General features: G+C 39.7%; 1 protein-coding gene across 1 annotated transcript in view; it reads left to right on the top strand.

Moving 5' to 3' along the window:
- LOC136968935 (arginine/serine-rich protein PNISR-like) overlaps positions 1–3,125 on the top strand; it is a 68,501-nt gene extending 65,376 nt beyond the window's left edge. Inside the window, exons 12-13 of the mRNA XM_067263003.1 lie at positions 1,137–1,964; positions 2,785–3,125. Of these exons, the coding sequence (XP_067119104.1) occupies positions 1,137–1,964; positions 2,785–3,119 (1,163 nt within the window). The 3' untranslated portion in view covers positions 3,120–3,125. The remainder of the gene's footprint in view (positions 1–1,136; positions 1,965–2,784) is intronic.
- The last annotated feature ends 12,259 nt before the right edge of the window (positions 3,126–15,384 follow it).

The raw sequence follows: 15,384 nt of genomic DNA, 5'->3' as shown, positions 1-15,384 counted from the left end.
GACAGCTCCGTCAGTCTGCGCCGTAATGGCTAATATCCTGTCCTTTGTCAATGTCGTATCTATGTTCTGGCAGACGCACCGCCAGGTTTCTTCTAGTCACACTCACAATCTTTTTCGATTCTTAACGGTTGACTTTCAAATGGTATTTTATATACCCCAGCTCTCTTCTTTTCTTACGCTGTCTTTGTCCTTCCGTAGCAAGCTATAGATATTGGGTGCTCTTTTTCTTATAAAAACTAGAGAATGGTGTATAAAAGAGCATCGTCACTTTTGAACCGGGCCACGTCGGTTCGAAAATGCCGGTAAATTACAATTATTTATTCGTGTATAATTTAGCTTCCGGAACCGATGTAAACATAATATATCGGAAATATTTGGTTAAGTATTAGTCACCGCTAGTTTTAAATTAGTTTGGATTCCAGTCTGTTAGCTGGTTTCTCGCTTTAATTTTTACTAAATTCATTATGGAAAAACAATTCACATACATGTGTACTGTACGTAAGTTGTAGAAAATAACGTTTGAATTTTTCAGCTGGGAAATTGACACATTTATTCGTATTTTATGCCACGTGGGCTGCGGGTTGCCCGTCCCCGGCGTGGCGTACGCGGTTATAAACTTCCGTGTCATACGTGGACGAATAGAAATAAAACGAAACTGGTCGTCGTTACCACCAACGACCTATTTGTAGTACGCCTTCCGAGAGGTGTTTTTTGGGCGTTGCGGACGTGGAGAAAACCCACGACTTTGACTTTTGTAAATGTGAAATTTATGACCACGACGGTCAGGTAATTTTTCCTGAAAAATGATTTAACAGACGCATCGACTTTGACAAAAGATAAACTAATTTTTGAATACCTTTACGTCGTCGTCATCAGTTTAAAAAAGGGGTGGTACGGTGTTTAATACTCGAGTATTTGGCCACGGAGTATTGGGACGACTATATTATATTTTTACACGGCACGCAGCGCCGTGTAAAATATATATTTTGACATTAATAATTCTAGGAAAAATAATGTTGGTAAAATGACGATAAAATTCTACTCGGCTATTTAATCCGACGGGAACTTTTTTAAAATGGCAGCGGCGGGAGAGAGGAGGGAAGTTCGGCGGATTAACGGGTGTTTTCTCGTTTTAGAGAGCAAACCGACGGACAGAAACCGAAAGGAGAAGAAAGAGGAGGAGAAGTGCGGCTTGGTGTGTCCTGGTGCCGAGGCGGACAAGTCGGAGGCCGAGGGCAAACAGTCCGGCAAGGAAGCCAAGTCGGAAGCGGCGGTCCGAGAGACCCGGGTGCGGGCGCCCCAGAGGCGGCCAGAGCCGGCAAAAGCTCGGAGAGCAGCACGGACTCGGAGGAGGACAGCGCCAGCAGCTCGTCGGCTGATGGCTGCCGCGCCAGGAAGCGCGCCAAGAAGAAGGAGGCCAGGGCGGGACGACGCCGCAGGAGGAGCCGCGACGACTACCGAGCGAAAAAGAGGGATGGCAGTCGGGAGGGCAAGACCGGCCGCGACAGGGACAGGGAGGGCGAGGGACGAAGAAACGACGGGAGCGGAAGGAGCGGCGGCAGGAAGAGAAGCGGGCGCAGCCGCAGCAGGGACGCCAAGAGGCGTAGCGGCAGCAGGGACGGCAGCAGCGGCCGGGACGGCAAGGCCGGTTCGAGCGGTAGGTGGCGCGCCAGGTACAAACGCGGTCGGAGCGGCTCCACCGGCAGAGAGAGTGGCGGGCGCGGGACCGGAGGGTCCAAAAAGTCCCGAAGAGAGGGCAGCAGCTCGCCTTCCAGCGGCTCCGGCAGGTCCAGGGCCTCCAAGAAGTCCAAGAAATCGTCCAAGTACGGGTACCGACGCGGCGGTTCTGCCAGTCGATCTCGCTCGCCCAAGAGGAGGAGGACCAGCGGGTCGGCCAGTTCCGAAAGCGAAGAGTCTGGTAAGAAGCCCCGAGAGAAACACAGGAATAGGTGAAAGGCCACAAGGTTGTATATTTATTTCTGTCTTTCTTCTTTTCCTCCGCGCGGTTTAAACTTAACTTCTTCTCACGCCTAAAGTCCACCTTAAACCTGCGCCCGCGCATTTTAATTCGTTCCGCGAAAGACGACTTCTGCCGCGGCGGTGGTTTTATCTCCGGTCGACCAACCGAACGGGGCGAATTACCCGGTAAAGACGGCGCGGTCATCCAACCGTTCAATTTTTATAAAAACCCCAGATTAAAGTATTTCCTTTCTAACTTCTGTTCGTGTTTTATTTCCATGTCAGTCGACTTTATTACCGAAAAACTCTGGTAACTTTTGCCTTTTTTACTCCCCTCGGCGGTGGGGAATTTCGATCCCGTTCTCGGACCCGGGTCTGGGATTCTCCGTTCTTTCGGGACGGAAAGAAACCGAAAATGCGACGTTGCGAACCGCGGGTCGAGTACACGGCGCATTTACGTCGGACGCTTAAACACCTACCCGGGGGTAGGACTGCAAATGTCGACGATGTCGTCGGGACCTTCAATTAACGGAGCCGCAGGAGCTAAAATGTCCACGGAACCCGTCTGAACTTAAACGCGGCTTAGGTCACACCCGTAGCTCCTGGAAGTGGGCTTCAAGACGATTTCGGGGACCGTATCCGACCGAGGATGACATTTGACGGCTTCGCTAGGGTTCCGACAGCCTGGCGGAAGCGGGCAGTCTTACCCACCCGGGCGCCGGGCCGGTCTCCACGTTTTATAAAGCGGAATTAAAGTCGCGCCGTCCAGTTCCGCGTTTGCGGACCGTTAGAAGCCGACTAACCACTGGTCACTTGTCTTTGTAGGTGGTCCCCGGAGGAAGGACGTTGGCGGCCGGACGGGCTCCCCGACTTGGACGGCGGCAGGATTATCCGGTCGGATCCGGACGCGTCTTTTTATAGCGAATTACGGCCCACCGGGCGGGAAAGGCGCGGCCTTCCGCTCGGTTGGACCTCCACCCGCAGCGGGCGGGGCCGGGCCGGCCTTTCCGCCAGAAGAGGCGGTGCCGCCTGGGGCCTTTCCGGCCTTTGGGAAGGGCCGCCGGACGCGTCGGCGTACGGAGAGGACGGAATCGGTTTCCGCGTCCCAGCACGCGTGGCCGTGTAACGCGCTCGACTTGTGTAAAATACAATTGTCTTAAATCCGAGTCTGTGTCCTCTTTTTCCTCCGATAAATCCGATGTTGCCTTTAAAAATTGCGTAAAGCGCGGTTTTCGTATTTCGGACGTTTATTACTTTTTCCGTAAAAATACGGGCAAAGCGATTTCCACCGCATAGGTGCGGCCGATTTTCGAAATTTTCCCCGGTTTGCGCTCGGGGCATTTGTTTAAACGATTTATTTAATTTACGTAACGGTCTGTAAAGGAAAAGAAACTTGGTGGCGGCGGACGGGACCGTCGGTCTGGTCTGGGGTGCAGCCGAGGCTGGTTTTATTAAAGCCTCGTTCACACTGAGCGCGATTGGCTGGCCAAAGCGAGAAACAGCCAATAACGCGTCAGATACGAAGTTTCCGGCGAATTTTACCATTTCGTCAATCGCTTTGAACCAAGTTCGGAACCGTCGTGCTTTTTCGCTACCGTTAGTTGTCACGTGATTCTCGTTGTTTTCGAGATGGCCACAGAAAATTTCTCACGCAATAAATGTTGTAATTACGGATTTTTAATATTCCCCTCGCCCGGCATCGTTTTCTCTTTGACGCGTCTTTCTTTCTCAATAAATAAACAAATGTGGTTTGCTTCGGAATATGGGAAGCGGCCATTTTGTTTTTCGAGATAACGTTTTCTTTCGCTGGCTTCTTAAAATTCGCAATCGTTTTTCATTTTTGATTGTTAGGTCAATTCCGCTAAGCGAATAAAGATCGCTTTTCGCTATTCACTAAGTGTGAACTAAGCTTTATTCCTGCGTTAAGGTCTTTCTGTCGGGAAGGCTATTTCGGGCAACGTTTGTTCGTTTTGTCCTTTCTACTAAATTACGCACCCAAAGCCCTATCCACCAGTTTATCTGTGGGATAGGGTAATTCTCACAAAATGTACATTTTGCTGGCGGTTGGCCGATTATAAGCCGGGCCCGTTGGTTCTGAGCTTTGGGAATTTTAAATTGCCGGGAATTTTCTTCTGCCCGATTAATAATAATTATCGTTTGGAGGGCTTTGGTCGTTCGTCGGCGCGGTCCAGTTTAAGTAGACTATTACGGAAAACTTAAAAATTATACAGTTAATCGCGCCCGTACGGAGCCCGATGCCCAACTTTTTTGTCGGACGCATTCTTTCAACGGGTTTTTGGATTAGAAACCGGGCCGCACCCGTCCTCCGGGAGGTTCCGGCACAGCTGGTCCTGTTTACGCCTGGGAGGTTCGAAAACTTTGGCTCGCTCCACCGGTCGATCGGTGGTTTCGTCCGTTGCTATTATAATTTTTTCCCTTCGGCCCGAATAATTGTCGTGGCCGCGGAATTAATATTTAACAATAATCGCCAATTCTCATTGTTCGATAGAAATGGTATTGCATTAAATGCCATCACTCCGTTCAAAAGTAGGATTCTTTTAAACATTCTAGTTTTAAACATTAAATTAGCCCGTTCTAATTCTAATGAAACCGTGTTTTAATTTGCGTTGTTTTATGTTGACACAATGGAGTGACGTTTTTCAAAAACATTTGGCATATTATTCATCACTTTAGTTAGGACGCCAATTACAGGTCGCGTTTCGGGCATTCGCCCCTCTTCGGCTAACTAAATTTTAAAAATTAAACATAAGAAAATTTATACGTACTACCGTATTTTACGGACTATAAGACGCACCTTAATTTTTAAGCAATTTAAAAAACAAATACCTAATAAGACGCACCTGAATTTTGGAGGCAATTTTTCGAAGAAAAAAGTGCGTCTTATAGTCCGTAAAATACGGTAATACAAGTTACATATAATCATAGATATCGCGTAATTAAAACATACCTTAAAAGCACGGATCGCGAACGTACAGACTACAAACGCAATGTTCTGTATCCGCTTTCGTAGATCAAATGAGAGAAGTGTGAACAGACTGGCGGGTTTGATGACAGACCCTTCGGATACAAAAGCACATCCGGAAAAACACTTAGGCAGACGTGATGTAGCCGCTTTCACGGATCGAGTAAAAAAAGGGGGCAGGTTGACAAATGGCGGCTCTAATGACCGACCTTTCTGAGAGGACGAATTTAAATTTTATAAGCCCAAACGTACAAATTTAATACAGAAGCGTTTTTTAGAACACTGTTTTACCTTTAGTTTAATTTATATCCGGGTTTACTAACTAAATTTTCAATACAGTGGTACCTCGTATAACGGGCGCTGCGAACAACGGACTTTCCGGCATAATTGGTGACTGCTCCATGGGTGCGTTCTTTAATAGCGGTCGCTCTGCGTCTCCGCTACTACGGGAGTGCGCTGCCGTTTGTAGGCATTTAGGAACGACGGTGAAAGAAAGATGGCGGCGCCCGCACTATCGATAGTATCGTGATGAAGGAATCTATAATTCAAAACTATGAGGTTTAAAAGTCAAAAGAAGGGTCCCAATTGTAAAATTTCACCATAAAATGGATTTGTTGTTGAAAGAGCATTCAAAATAGCCTCGAAAAAAAATTCGTAAAGACACTTACATCACCGCGTGCGCTAACTCGCGCTTTCACAATATCTAAATTCTCATTCGTAAAACCACGTAATGGACCCGGAAACGAAATTATCTGAGCCACGGAGGAGGCCATGTTGCTTTCCACCGTAAACTACTGCTACGAGCGGCCGTTTTTGCCGTTCGACGGCGCGCACTCCCACCGGAATTTAGGAACGCGTTCCGCAAGAATTTTTAAACGGATGTCGCTGGCGCGGAGTTACGCGGAGGAATAAAAGAACGCACCCCGTGTTCATATTTTTTATGATACACTACGGTTATTCTATGCTGCGGAACGAATTAGATGTTTTAACACGTATTTCTATGGGAAAATGTCTTTCGTATAACGGACGTGCACCTGGAACAGATTAAGTACGTTATACGAGGTACCACTGTATAACTATTGTAGGTTTTTTACACGAGTCTCACACACTTTAACCGAACAACACAAACCCGTCAGCTGATTTGCATATACATTAACGGACAGATTTTAACCAATATCATTAATAATATAAAATTATGATATTAATGAACATTTATATATAAATTGTAATTTTTTACAGTCGAGGCATTTAATTAGACAGACGTTAATTTTATATAATTTGCAGTTAATGAATTAATGGTGTTTTTTACAGCAACTATTACAGAAAACATCCCTATACGTGATAGGAATCACATCAACCAAAAAATCTTACAATCTGCTACAAAATTCAAACACATTAAAATCAGAAGCTTAAAACGTAACCTACAAAAGTATAATAAACAGAAAACGAAAGTTTACTTAAAAGATGACAATCAAAAACAGAACACTTACATAATAATAATGCTGAAAGTGTAATAAATTGATAAAAAAAAATTTCGGATACCTTCCAATGGAAGAAATATTAGAGTGGGAAAAAGTATTAGTGCTAAATAAAACACATCGAGATTCCAAGCGAAATTCTCGAGACAATGCAAAACGGATTGGACTTTAACGGACCCAACAGTTGGGAGGTCATAGACGTAGTACCGGGTTTAGTGTGTGTGTAGGTTGTACTCTGTCAACCCACTACACATACGATGTAGTGGGTTGACAGAGGTAAACTCAAAAATATTAAGAATTAATTTAAGCAATATAATTAAAAAGTACACCGTAAGAGAAAAAGGAAAATCAAAAATTAAAGATAAAAATTATTATAAATACAAAGACGAGATAGAAAAGCTATACACATTCCTAAATGACGATAAACTAAATATCATAAGGGCTGATAAATCTAAAGTCATTACAGTGACTCAAAATTAGATAAAGATTAAAAAATTAGAAATTGTAAAAGGAGGAAAATTCAGAATCCAAAAGAAATTATATAAGAAGAATTAAAAAAACGAGTAACGAAGCTACAAAAATAACTAAGAGTGAGAAAGAGTTTATCCTGTATGAGGATAGCGATCGAACACCCAAACTCAATATACAGTTAAAGACTCGTAAAGAAAATGAAAATGTAAGACCAATAGTAGATTTCAAATTCGCTGTATTATATAATTAGAAAAATTTTTGAAACAGAAGCTTACGTGTTACGAGAACTGCAAATATTCCGTTAAAAATACGGATGAACTCGGGAATCTAAAAATTACAAACACGTCAAAATTAGTTAGTTTGGACGTTACAGAAATGTACTCGTCGATAAAGTGGGAGTTGTTCGAGAGTCTGCTTAAAAAACTAAATGTTTAACCCGATGTTATAGAATTATTGAAATTGACTTATAAAAGTAACTATTTCGAAGTAGATGGTAAATACTATACGCGAGAAGATGGCATTAGTATGGGGTCGGTCATCGGACCGAAACTTGCCGAAATAATAACGATTGATATAGACGAAAAAATCAAAATACACCCGGTATATAATATAATATAGAAAATACGTAGACGATGTTCCGATTGTATACAACGAACTGGAAGTAAACATTATCGAGATAGAAAAGATGATAAATAATATAAACAAAGAAATTCAATTTACAATAGAAGAGAAAGATATTTTTTACAATAGTATAAAATATTTAGACGTAATCACCAGAAAAAAAGAATGAGTTAGAATTTGAACCTTTTAAAAAATCTTGTTCAATACAGACTACAATAAGATATCACTCTAATGTACAGTACCTTTGTATATCAAAAAGAATGTCTTCTGCACGGAGTATATAAAAAAATACAAAATAGAACAAGTGAAGAAATTAATAAACACAACTGGCTTAAAGAAAAAAATTTAATTTAAATGAATACCCAACTCGATTAATTAACAAATGGCAACAAAAAATCGATAGCGCTACCAAAACAAAAGCCATAAAAACAAAATATTCAAGTTTCCCACATATAAAAAAAAAATATGTACGAGCAAATAGATATCGAAATGAAGAAAAATACAGTAGAGAGTCGTTTTTCCGAACGCTTTCCAGTCGGACTGTGTGGTGCCGAATCGAACTTTTTTGATACTAGATTAACTTCTAAAGTATAATTTATGTTTTTATATTTTTAATATATTCATTTTGTACAAAATAAAGAAATAATTTTTAACGATACGATAGCCTCGATTATTATTATAAAAATTTTCGTTAGGCTTAAAATCGACGAAAATTCGACGCGAAGCGACACGCAAAGGAGAAAAATTTTAACATCGGACAGGTTAATATATTTTTTCGTACATAATCGGTTATCCGAACAACCCCAGTCCCCAATTGATTCGGATAAACGACTCTACTGTGATATGAAATTCGCTCCAAAATATAAAAATTAATTTCTAGATTGAGGACAAAAAACAAAGAAAATATGAAGAATATTGTGTATAAAATACTATGTATGTACGTGTAAAAATAGTGGCTTTTACATAGGTGAGACAAAACGTAAACTAAAAATACGGGTTAAAGAACATCTCCGATTTGAAATACCACCGACGAATTCGGCGTTCCACGATCGTTGCGTAATAAACGGCTGCGACATTGATAAAAATAACGTACAGATCTTGCATAAAGAGAAAAATACATATAGAAAATTTAAGGAGAGTTGAAATTATTAAAAATAAGAATCAGAACTGTATAAATAAAAATCTGTGAAAACTTTGCCACTATGTATTGTAGAAAAAATTCCGAACTACTACATCAGAACTACAAACATCGAAGCTCAACAACAGTCTCTACTCCTATCTACGGCTGTTCGAATGCTACCATATTGCAATTACCCTATCACTGATCATCACCCCGTAAACAAGGTTATCCCCAGGATACATTCCTTCGTGGATAACCGTGTACACATTAATATCTACACAGATTGGTCCAAAAGTCCCCTTCGTATCCGCTCGAGTATCTGTATCTTCCTCCAAACTGACATATTTCGCCCAAAATATGTTAGAAGATACCCCCACATATCGAGCCGAAGAAGATGCTGACTACCGAGCTGTTCGGTGGGCTACTTCGCTACCAAACAAAACTCTGTCTATCGACATTTACAGTTATTCTTAGTCCGTCCTAAAATTTCTAATAAATACCAATTTCGATAGCGATAAAATCACATATATTCGGCAACGTATTAAAAATCTTGTAAATAAGATAACTTTTACCTTTGTTCGTGGCCATACTGGCATCCTAGGAAATGAAAAAGCCGACTTTGAGGCTACGTCAGCTGCAAAGGACACCGACTCGGATTACACTCGCAACCCTCTCTCACGCAGCAGCCTTAAAAATTATATTTATGACAACGCTACGCAAAAGTGGAATCAACAATAGTCGAGCAGTAAAACTGGTAGAACCAGAAGATTATTTTCCTATTTTCGAACGCAGGCTCTCATCACAATTTAGAGATTTAACGTTTGCTACTGCTCGACTACTTACTTAGCGTGTATAACCGGGCAGAAACTGCCTCTCGCTTTTGCTCTACAGAAAACCTAGACACCGTCGACCATATGATCTATCGTTGTCCAATTTACGATCTAGACAGACTTATTCTGAAATTAGAAATCTTTACGCTTGGTTTCGGGTGGCCATATCCACTGGATAAGCTTGTTCGGAAGCCACTGTTTGTTACTTTTTACAATTATGTTCAAAAAATATGGAAGATAAGATTATTTCTAATTTCTAGTTTTACGTTTTATTTTTCACTAAGAATCGAATACTAATTTTATGTTTGCTTTATATCATGTATTTTGGTTTATGTATTCTTACTGTTATATACCCAGTGGTGATATTCGGCGGGTTCGCACAGGTTCGCCCGAACCCGTTGTTAAAATTTTCAGTTTTCCGAACCTCGTTAAACACACGGAACATTTCTCGGTGGTTTTTTTCTTTTAAATATATTAAAATATACGTATTATACTCTGTGATACTACTAAACTAGAGCCTTATACCCCGTTCGCGCCGAGCATTTCAATCTAGATTGTGAGCGAGGTCGGGGACTATGTCTCGGTGCGATCTCTCTCGACCGAAACGAGGTTTAATCGCGATCGATTCGAGAGAGTTCTCGAAACTAGATCCAGTCATAAGAGAGATCCCACAATCTCGCGCGCGAGATAATACAAAATGGCTGTGGAACACGTGTCGGGCTATGGACAGCGAAATAAAAAGGATATTGTATTTCGAGAGATGATGACATCTGTCTATTATCAGCAGTGCCATTCGGGGTGAAAAATTTCTCTGCCTAAAAAAAAAAGCACTAATATACTATTGTTACCTGGTCTTCGCCCAGGGCTTGTTACGTTCCAAATTATTAGATATATCGCAAGAATTGTGTTTATTTCTAGCCAAAACTTCCATTTCGTTTGTCGGTGATTGTCAGGGAAAAATTTTCTGCTAGCGAACCCTTTGTTAACTATTTCAAATATCACCACTGTATATACCAGTGGCGTGCCGTCATTGGAAGCGATAGAAGCGCCGATTTCACTTTTCAATGACCTTCTCTCGTATTTTATAAAATTAAATTTTCATATTTTAACGTACTTCGCTTTAATTGAAATTAATACAGTCAAACCTGTTTTTATGCGGGGGATAGGGACCGCATAAAAGAAAATGCATTAAAAAATCGCGCGAAACTTCACGAGTGGCTATAAAAAATAGTTTTCGCAACACAATTAAAAAAATATTTTTTTTATGTGGTGAATAGGGACCGCATAAAAAAGTCTCACGTAGAAAATAACTCGAAACCGTACGAAATAACTAGGAATTGCTTTTTTAACTCCTCGGGCCTTTTTCTGCAACACCTAATGGGGAAAAAAATCCTCTAAGAATTTTAATTTTTATATTAATTAATTATTTCCACTTAAATACGAATCTAACATTAAAAAGTTAAAAATAATCGTTAAATAACGATTTTATTTGATAAATATAGCTGCAGGAAGTGTTATTTCGTTTAACGAGGCGTGAAATTTCGCACCCGCAGTCTAAAGCCGGAGGGGAGCTAACTTACCGCATCTGTTCAAATATAACATAATATTTATGGTTTTTACGCTATTAAAATAAGAGGGGACCGAAATAAACGTACGAGAAAAAAATTTTACCGAATAAAAAATGAAAAAACCTGCCGATGTCATAGAAAACAACCAATAGAGTTTTTAAAAATTTTACATGAGTCAATTATGTTCCAATTTGATTGAAATTTTCATATGCCGCACAAAACAAATCGCACAAATAAAAATCGCACAGAAAAAGACCGCACAAAAACAGGTTTGACTGTATTTTATTATAACCGCATTACGTATCTTTTACAAATTTCTATACTACGTGTGAAAAAAACGATAAGATCGCTGTTATATATTCGAATGATTCGGTGGCGGAAGGAGTGTCGAAACCGGGTCAGTTTCCAATCGGCCAGATTATATAGGCATCGGCACACGCGGTTTACGGAGCACCAACCCACCCGGTTTAGCCGGTGGATGCTTCACACATAAAGCTTCAAATTTTATATACCGGACCGGTTGTGGGCCGTTAGCCGCCCGCCCGCTAGATATTCGGCCGCCCTCGCCCGATTATGCGAATCACGAGTAGACTTGATCGACGGCGGGCAACCCGGCCCGCGGGCCAGCTACGGCTGGCGAAAAGTTTCTATCCGGCCCGCGAGATCTTTAATAGATTATTAAATTGGAAAAATAACTAATTAATAGTTAATTTTCCAATTCTTTGTAATTTTCGAAAACGATAAGAGAAATAAATGTAGTAATTAACTTTTTATTTATTTATTTCGTATTTGCACACTAAAAAGATTACGAGTCGCAAGAAGGCGTCGATTAACTACTACGGCCCGCGGAAAAAACGTAAAATTTATTCTGGCCCGCGTTATAAAAAAGGTCGCCCACCGTAGACTAGATTTATAACTTAACCCGACCGATAGGAGTTTACTGACATGTTTTTACGATAGTTCTGTACAGTTGACGGGAGTTTTAAAAAATCCATTAAAATATTTGATACATTTATTCCGCGTTTATTCCGCTCTCCCGTCTTATATTACTTACGGATTTGAATGTTAAACCGGTGATATTACGATTTAGTATGTCCCATCTGTAAGGGAATGCAGAAAAAACGTGTACAATTCTAGGACAGTGTTAAAAAATTAACTGTTACTTTGGCAGTATCGTTTACAACCAAATTTGACGAATGAGACGTACAACGGCACAAAAAAAGCTCTAGAATTTATTTTCCTTAAATTTACGATTTATGTATCCGTTGTCGTAAAAATTTCTTTCCACTTCTTTCCCGAGACTACAGATGTTCGAGTACGAAGTAACCGGTTTCGACTTATTTCTACTTAAGAAGTGAGTAAATAATTAAGAGATTAGGGAATGGGGACGTAAATAAAACCCCGACGAAAGAGCCGAAGTTTTACTTAAACAAAAGCTTAACCCAACCGATCTCTCGCCGAGTACGGCGGGGTCTGTTCTCTTCGTAATATTAGACGTAATAAAGACAGAAATGTTTCCAGTTCGACGTGAGTGACCGAAAAGTTGTAAATTTTGGAAATTTCCGCGAACACTCGGTCCTAAAACGAATTACTTAGAAAACGAACGACGGACAATCCGTTAAGTCTAACGTATTTAGATTTTTACGGCTATGGCGAGAAACGTTTAAAATCTACGACAACCCCGTGGCGTCCTTTGATATATACTAGTGACGCGACAAAAGAGGCATTCGACATCGACCGGTATCGGCACCCTCGGAATTTGGCACGCGCACACCTACCTGGACGTCTCCGATTCCATTCGTTTGCCACTCGTAGGGAGCTACAGTATTTGACTAAGTGGATTGTTTTAAGATTTAAAAAGTAAAGAATATTTTGTTATTTTTACGTACGTTTCTTCGCAAAGTTATATTTAATTATAAGTTTCTTTAAAAGTATATTCGTACGATCGAAGAATTTTTTTGTACTAGGCGTGTATATTCGTCACACATTTTGTTTTACCGAGTAAGTTTTTCTTATAATTTTAATTTTAGCCCTTATATCGTGGCTAGTGATTCAAAAATTTATTTAAAAAAAGTTTTGGCTCGAGACCGTATAATAAAAAAGAAAACGTTATTAAAAGAGAAAGACCGATGCCTAAATTAATTATAAACACGTCGACAAAAAAATTTCGACATTTTGACGATAAAATTTGTGACGAATGACGATTCTTTCGTAAAATTGAAGCAATTTGGAAATCAAAGAGGAATAGAATTTAACTTTGGTAGACGATATAAAATAAATATTGAAAATTATAACGAGATAATTACGATTAATAGATACATCTAAATTAATGGATGTTATATGTTTTTTCTCGAAGCGAGAATTGGCATTTAGAGGGCGTAGGGAATTTATTGAATCTAGAGCCCTATATAAACAGAGTATGGCCACTCTAACGTATGGACGCCATTTTGAGGCCAAAGTTGCAGTGTCAGAGTACTGCTTAGCATTTAAACGAGCAATGTTAGTTAAAAACAGAAATTAGATTTAGAAAGAAGTTATATTAAGTTAAACATTTTTAGAAATAATTTTTAATTATGTTCGGAATAATTGTAGTTTGTAAGTGATTGACAAAATATATAACAATAACGGGGCTAGAAGCAAAAAAGTGAAAATATTAAAAAATTATATTTAGTGGATCACATTTATTCGCAGCACTATTGCGATATAAATAATCTGAAAAATATGTATTTAAATTTAAAAATATAATAACTAAAGACGAAAATTATTTAAAAAAATCAATAAAGTTTATTTTTCAACAAAAAAAACTCGAGTAACGTAGTGTAACATAGTAACAAATAGTGATTTTCTGCATTTTTTGCAAGAAATGCAGATAATTACTAAATATCGATCGATTTATTAATAAAAAGGGTAATTTCCCCGTTACGGGGGGTGTTCTGTAGTCGTCTTTACAATGTCCGTAAAGGGGGAAGAGGCGAACCTTGTTCGATTAACATTTCGTAGCCCGATCTTCCACCAGCAAATTTTAACTGCAGAACCTTTCTTGTTGTATTATTTTGCCATTTTATTTTCCGTGTTGACACGTTTCCGAGGGCTGTTATTTGATCGGGATTGAAAATTAATTTTATGTTTGTACTCTGTGTGTTGACTCTAGACTTTAATTTTCTTATCTCTTCGTAGAGATCCTTATTTTTTTCTGCACTCCTTTAACTCTATGTAATGCATTATGGAATTGAAATTACAATTCATTAATTTGTTTCGATTTTGGTGACAGTGGCTGGCTAACGAGATTACCGGAGTCTCGAAATACCGGACCAGATGTCTCGTTGTCTTCATCTTCATTCGTACTTTTACATTCTTCGGCATTTTCTTCAAAAAGAATCAAAGTATGCAATAAAAAAAAATAGAATATTTAATAAGAATATTTTAAATTTATATTATAAATATACCTGTACTGGGCTGCATAGATGTCGTAGGAGATAAATTTGTAGCGTAACTGTGGTCCGAGGTCGGATCTATACGCTCGCAATTGTTTCTACGCCCTGTTTTCGATTCGGAGCATCTTCTCTTAGGTGCGGGTCTGCGAGAAAAAAGTGTAGGACGGCATCGAGCTTCGGCAATCTTCTTCCATCCTTCCTGTGATTCTCACGCTGATCTTTCTCAAAATGAACCTATGAGAGTTAATTGTAAACATTCACATCACTAAACCAATATACTTATAAAGGTTAAAATCTATTAACAGACTTAATACTCTTTAGCTTTAGTTTATTAATGTGCAATGTACAGTACAATTAAATAGGTAGGCAAAGCAGAAGTCCTTTCTCATAAAAATTCTGATTCTTACCTCATAAAATTCTGATTCTTTCTCATAAAAATTCTGACAAAGTAATGCATGTTTTCCAGGAATCCATAATTTCTTATTTTCATCCAGCCTGTTTACTTTAATCGCCAATGCTTTTTTTCCTAGCTTTATCACTTGGAAATCGATGCAGTTTGAATTTAAGAGCTCTATTTTGAGCAATTAATGGCCGATCGACCCGGCACGATCTATTTTTATGTGGTAGCTTTAAGAGCGATATAGATGTATCGATAGATCTAAAGGCTAAAATAATAATTTCTAACGTCAGTATAGCAAAGTAAGAACTAACTTGATGTTTAGAATCTATTTTAGATTGGAACTACCCGGTATATAAAGTTTCGAATCCTGTTATTTATCGTAATAAATAGCTGATTGACACTCACCTGTCATGAGCGGATCGGAAGCTGGCCTCGTAATGGCGTCCACAAACCACGTGATCGGCAGTAGCCAATCATATTTTGACCCCCCAGTTGACCATACTCTGTTTATAGAGGGCTC

Source organism: Centruroides vittatus, unplaced genomic scaffold (assembly GCF_030686945.1).
Source record: "Centruroides vittatus isolate TY-2023 unplaced genomic scaffold, ASM3068694v2 contig_166, whole genome shotgun sequence".
Lineage (NCBI taxonomy): Eukaryota > Metazoa > Arthropoda > Arachnida > Scorpiones > Buthidae > Centruroides > Centruroides vittatus.
This window is presented reverse-complemented; position numbering and strand designations above follow the sequence as displayed.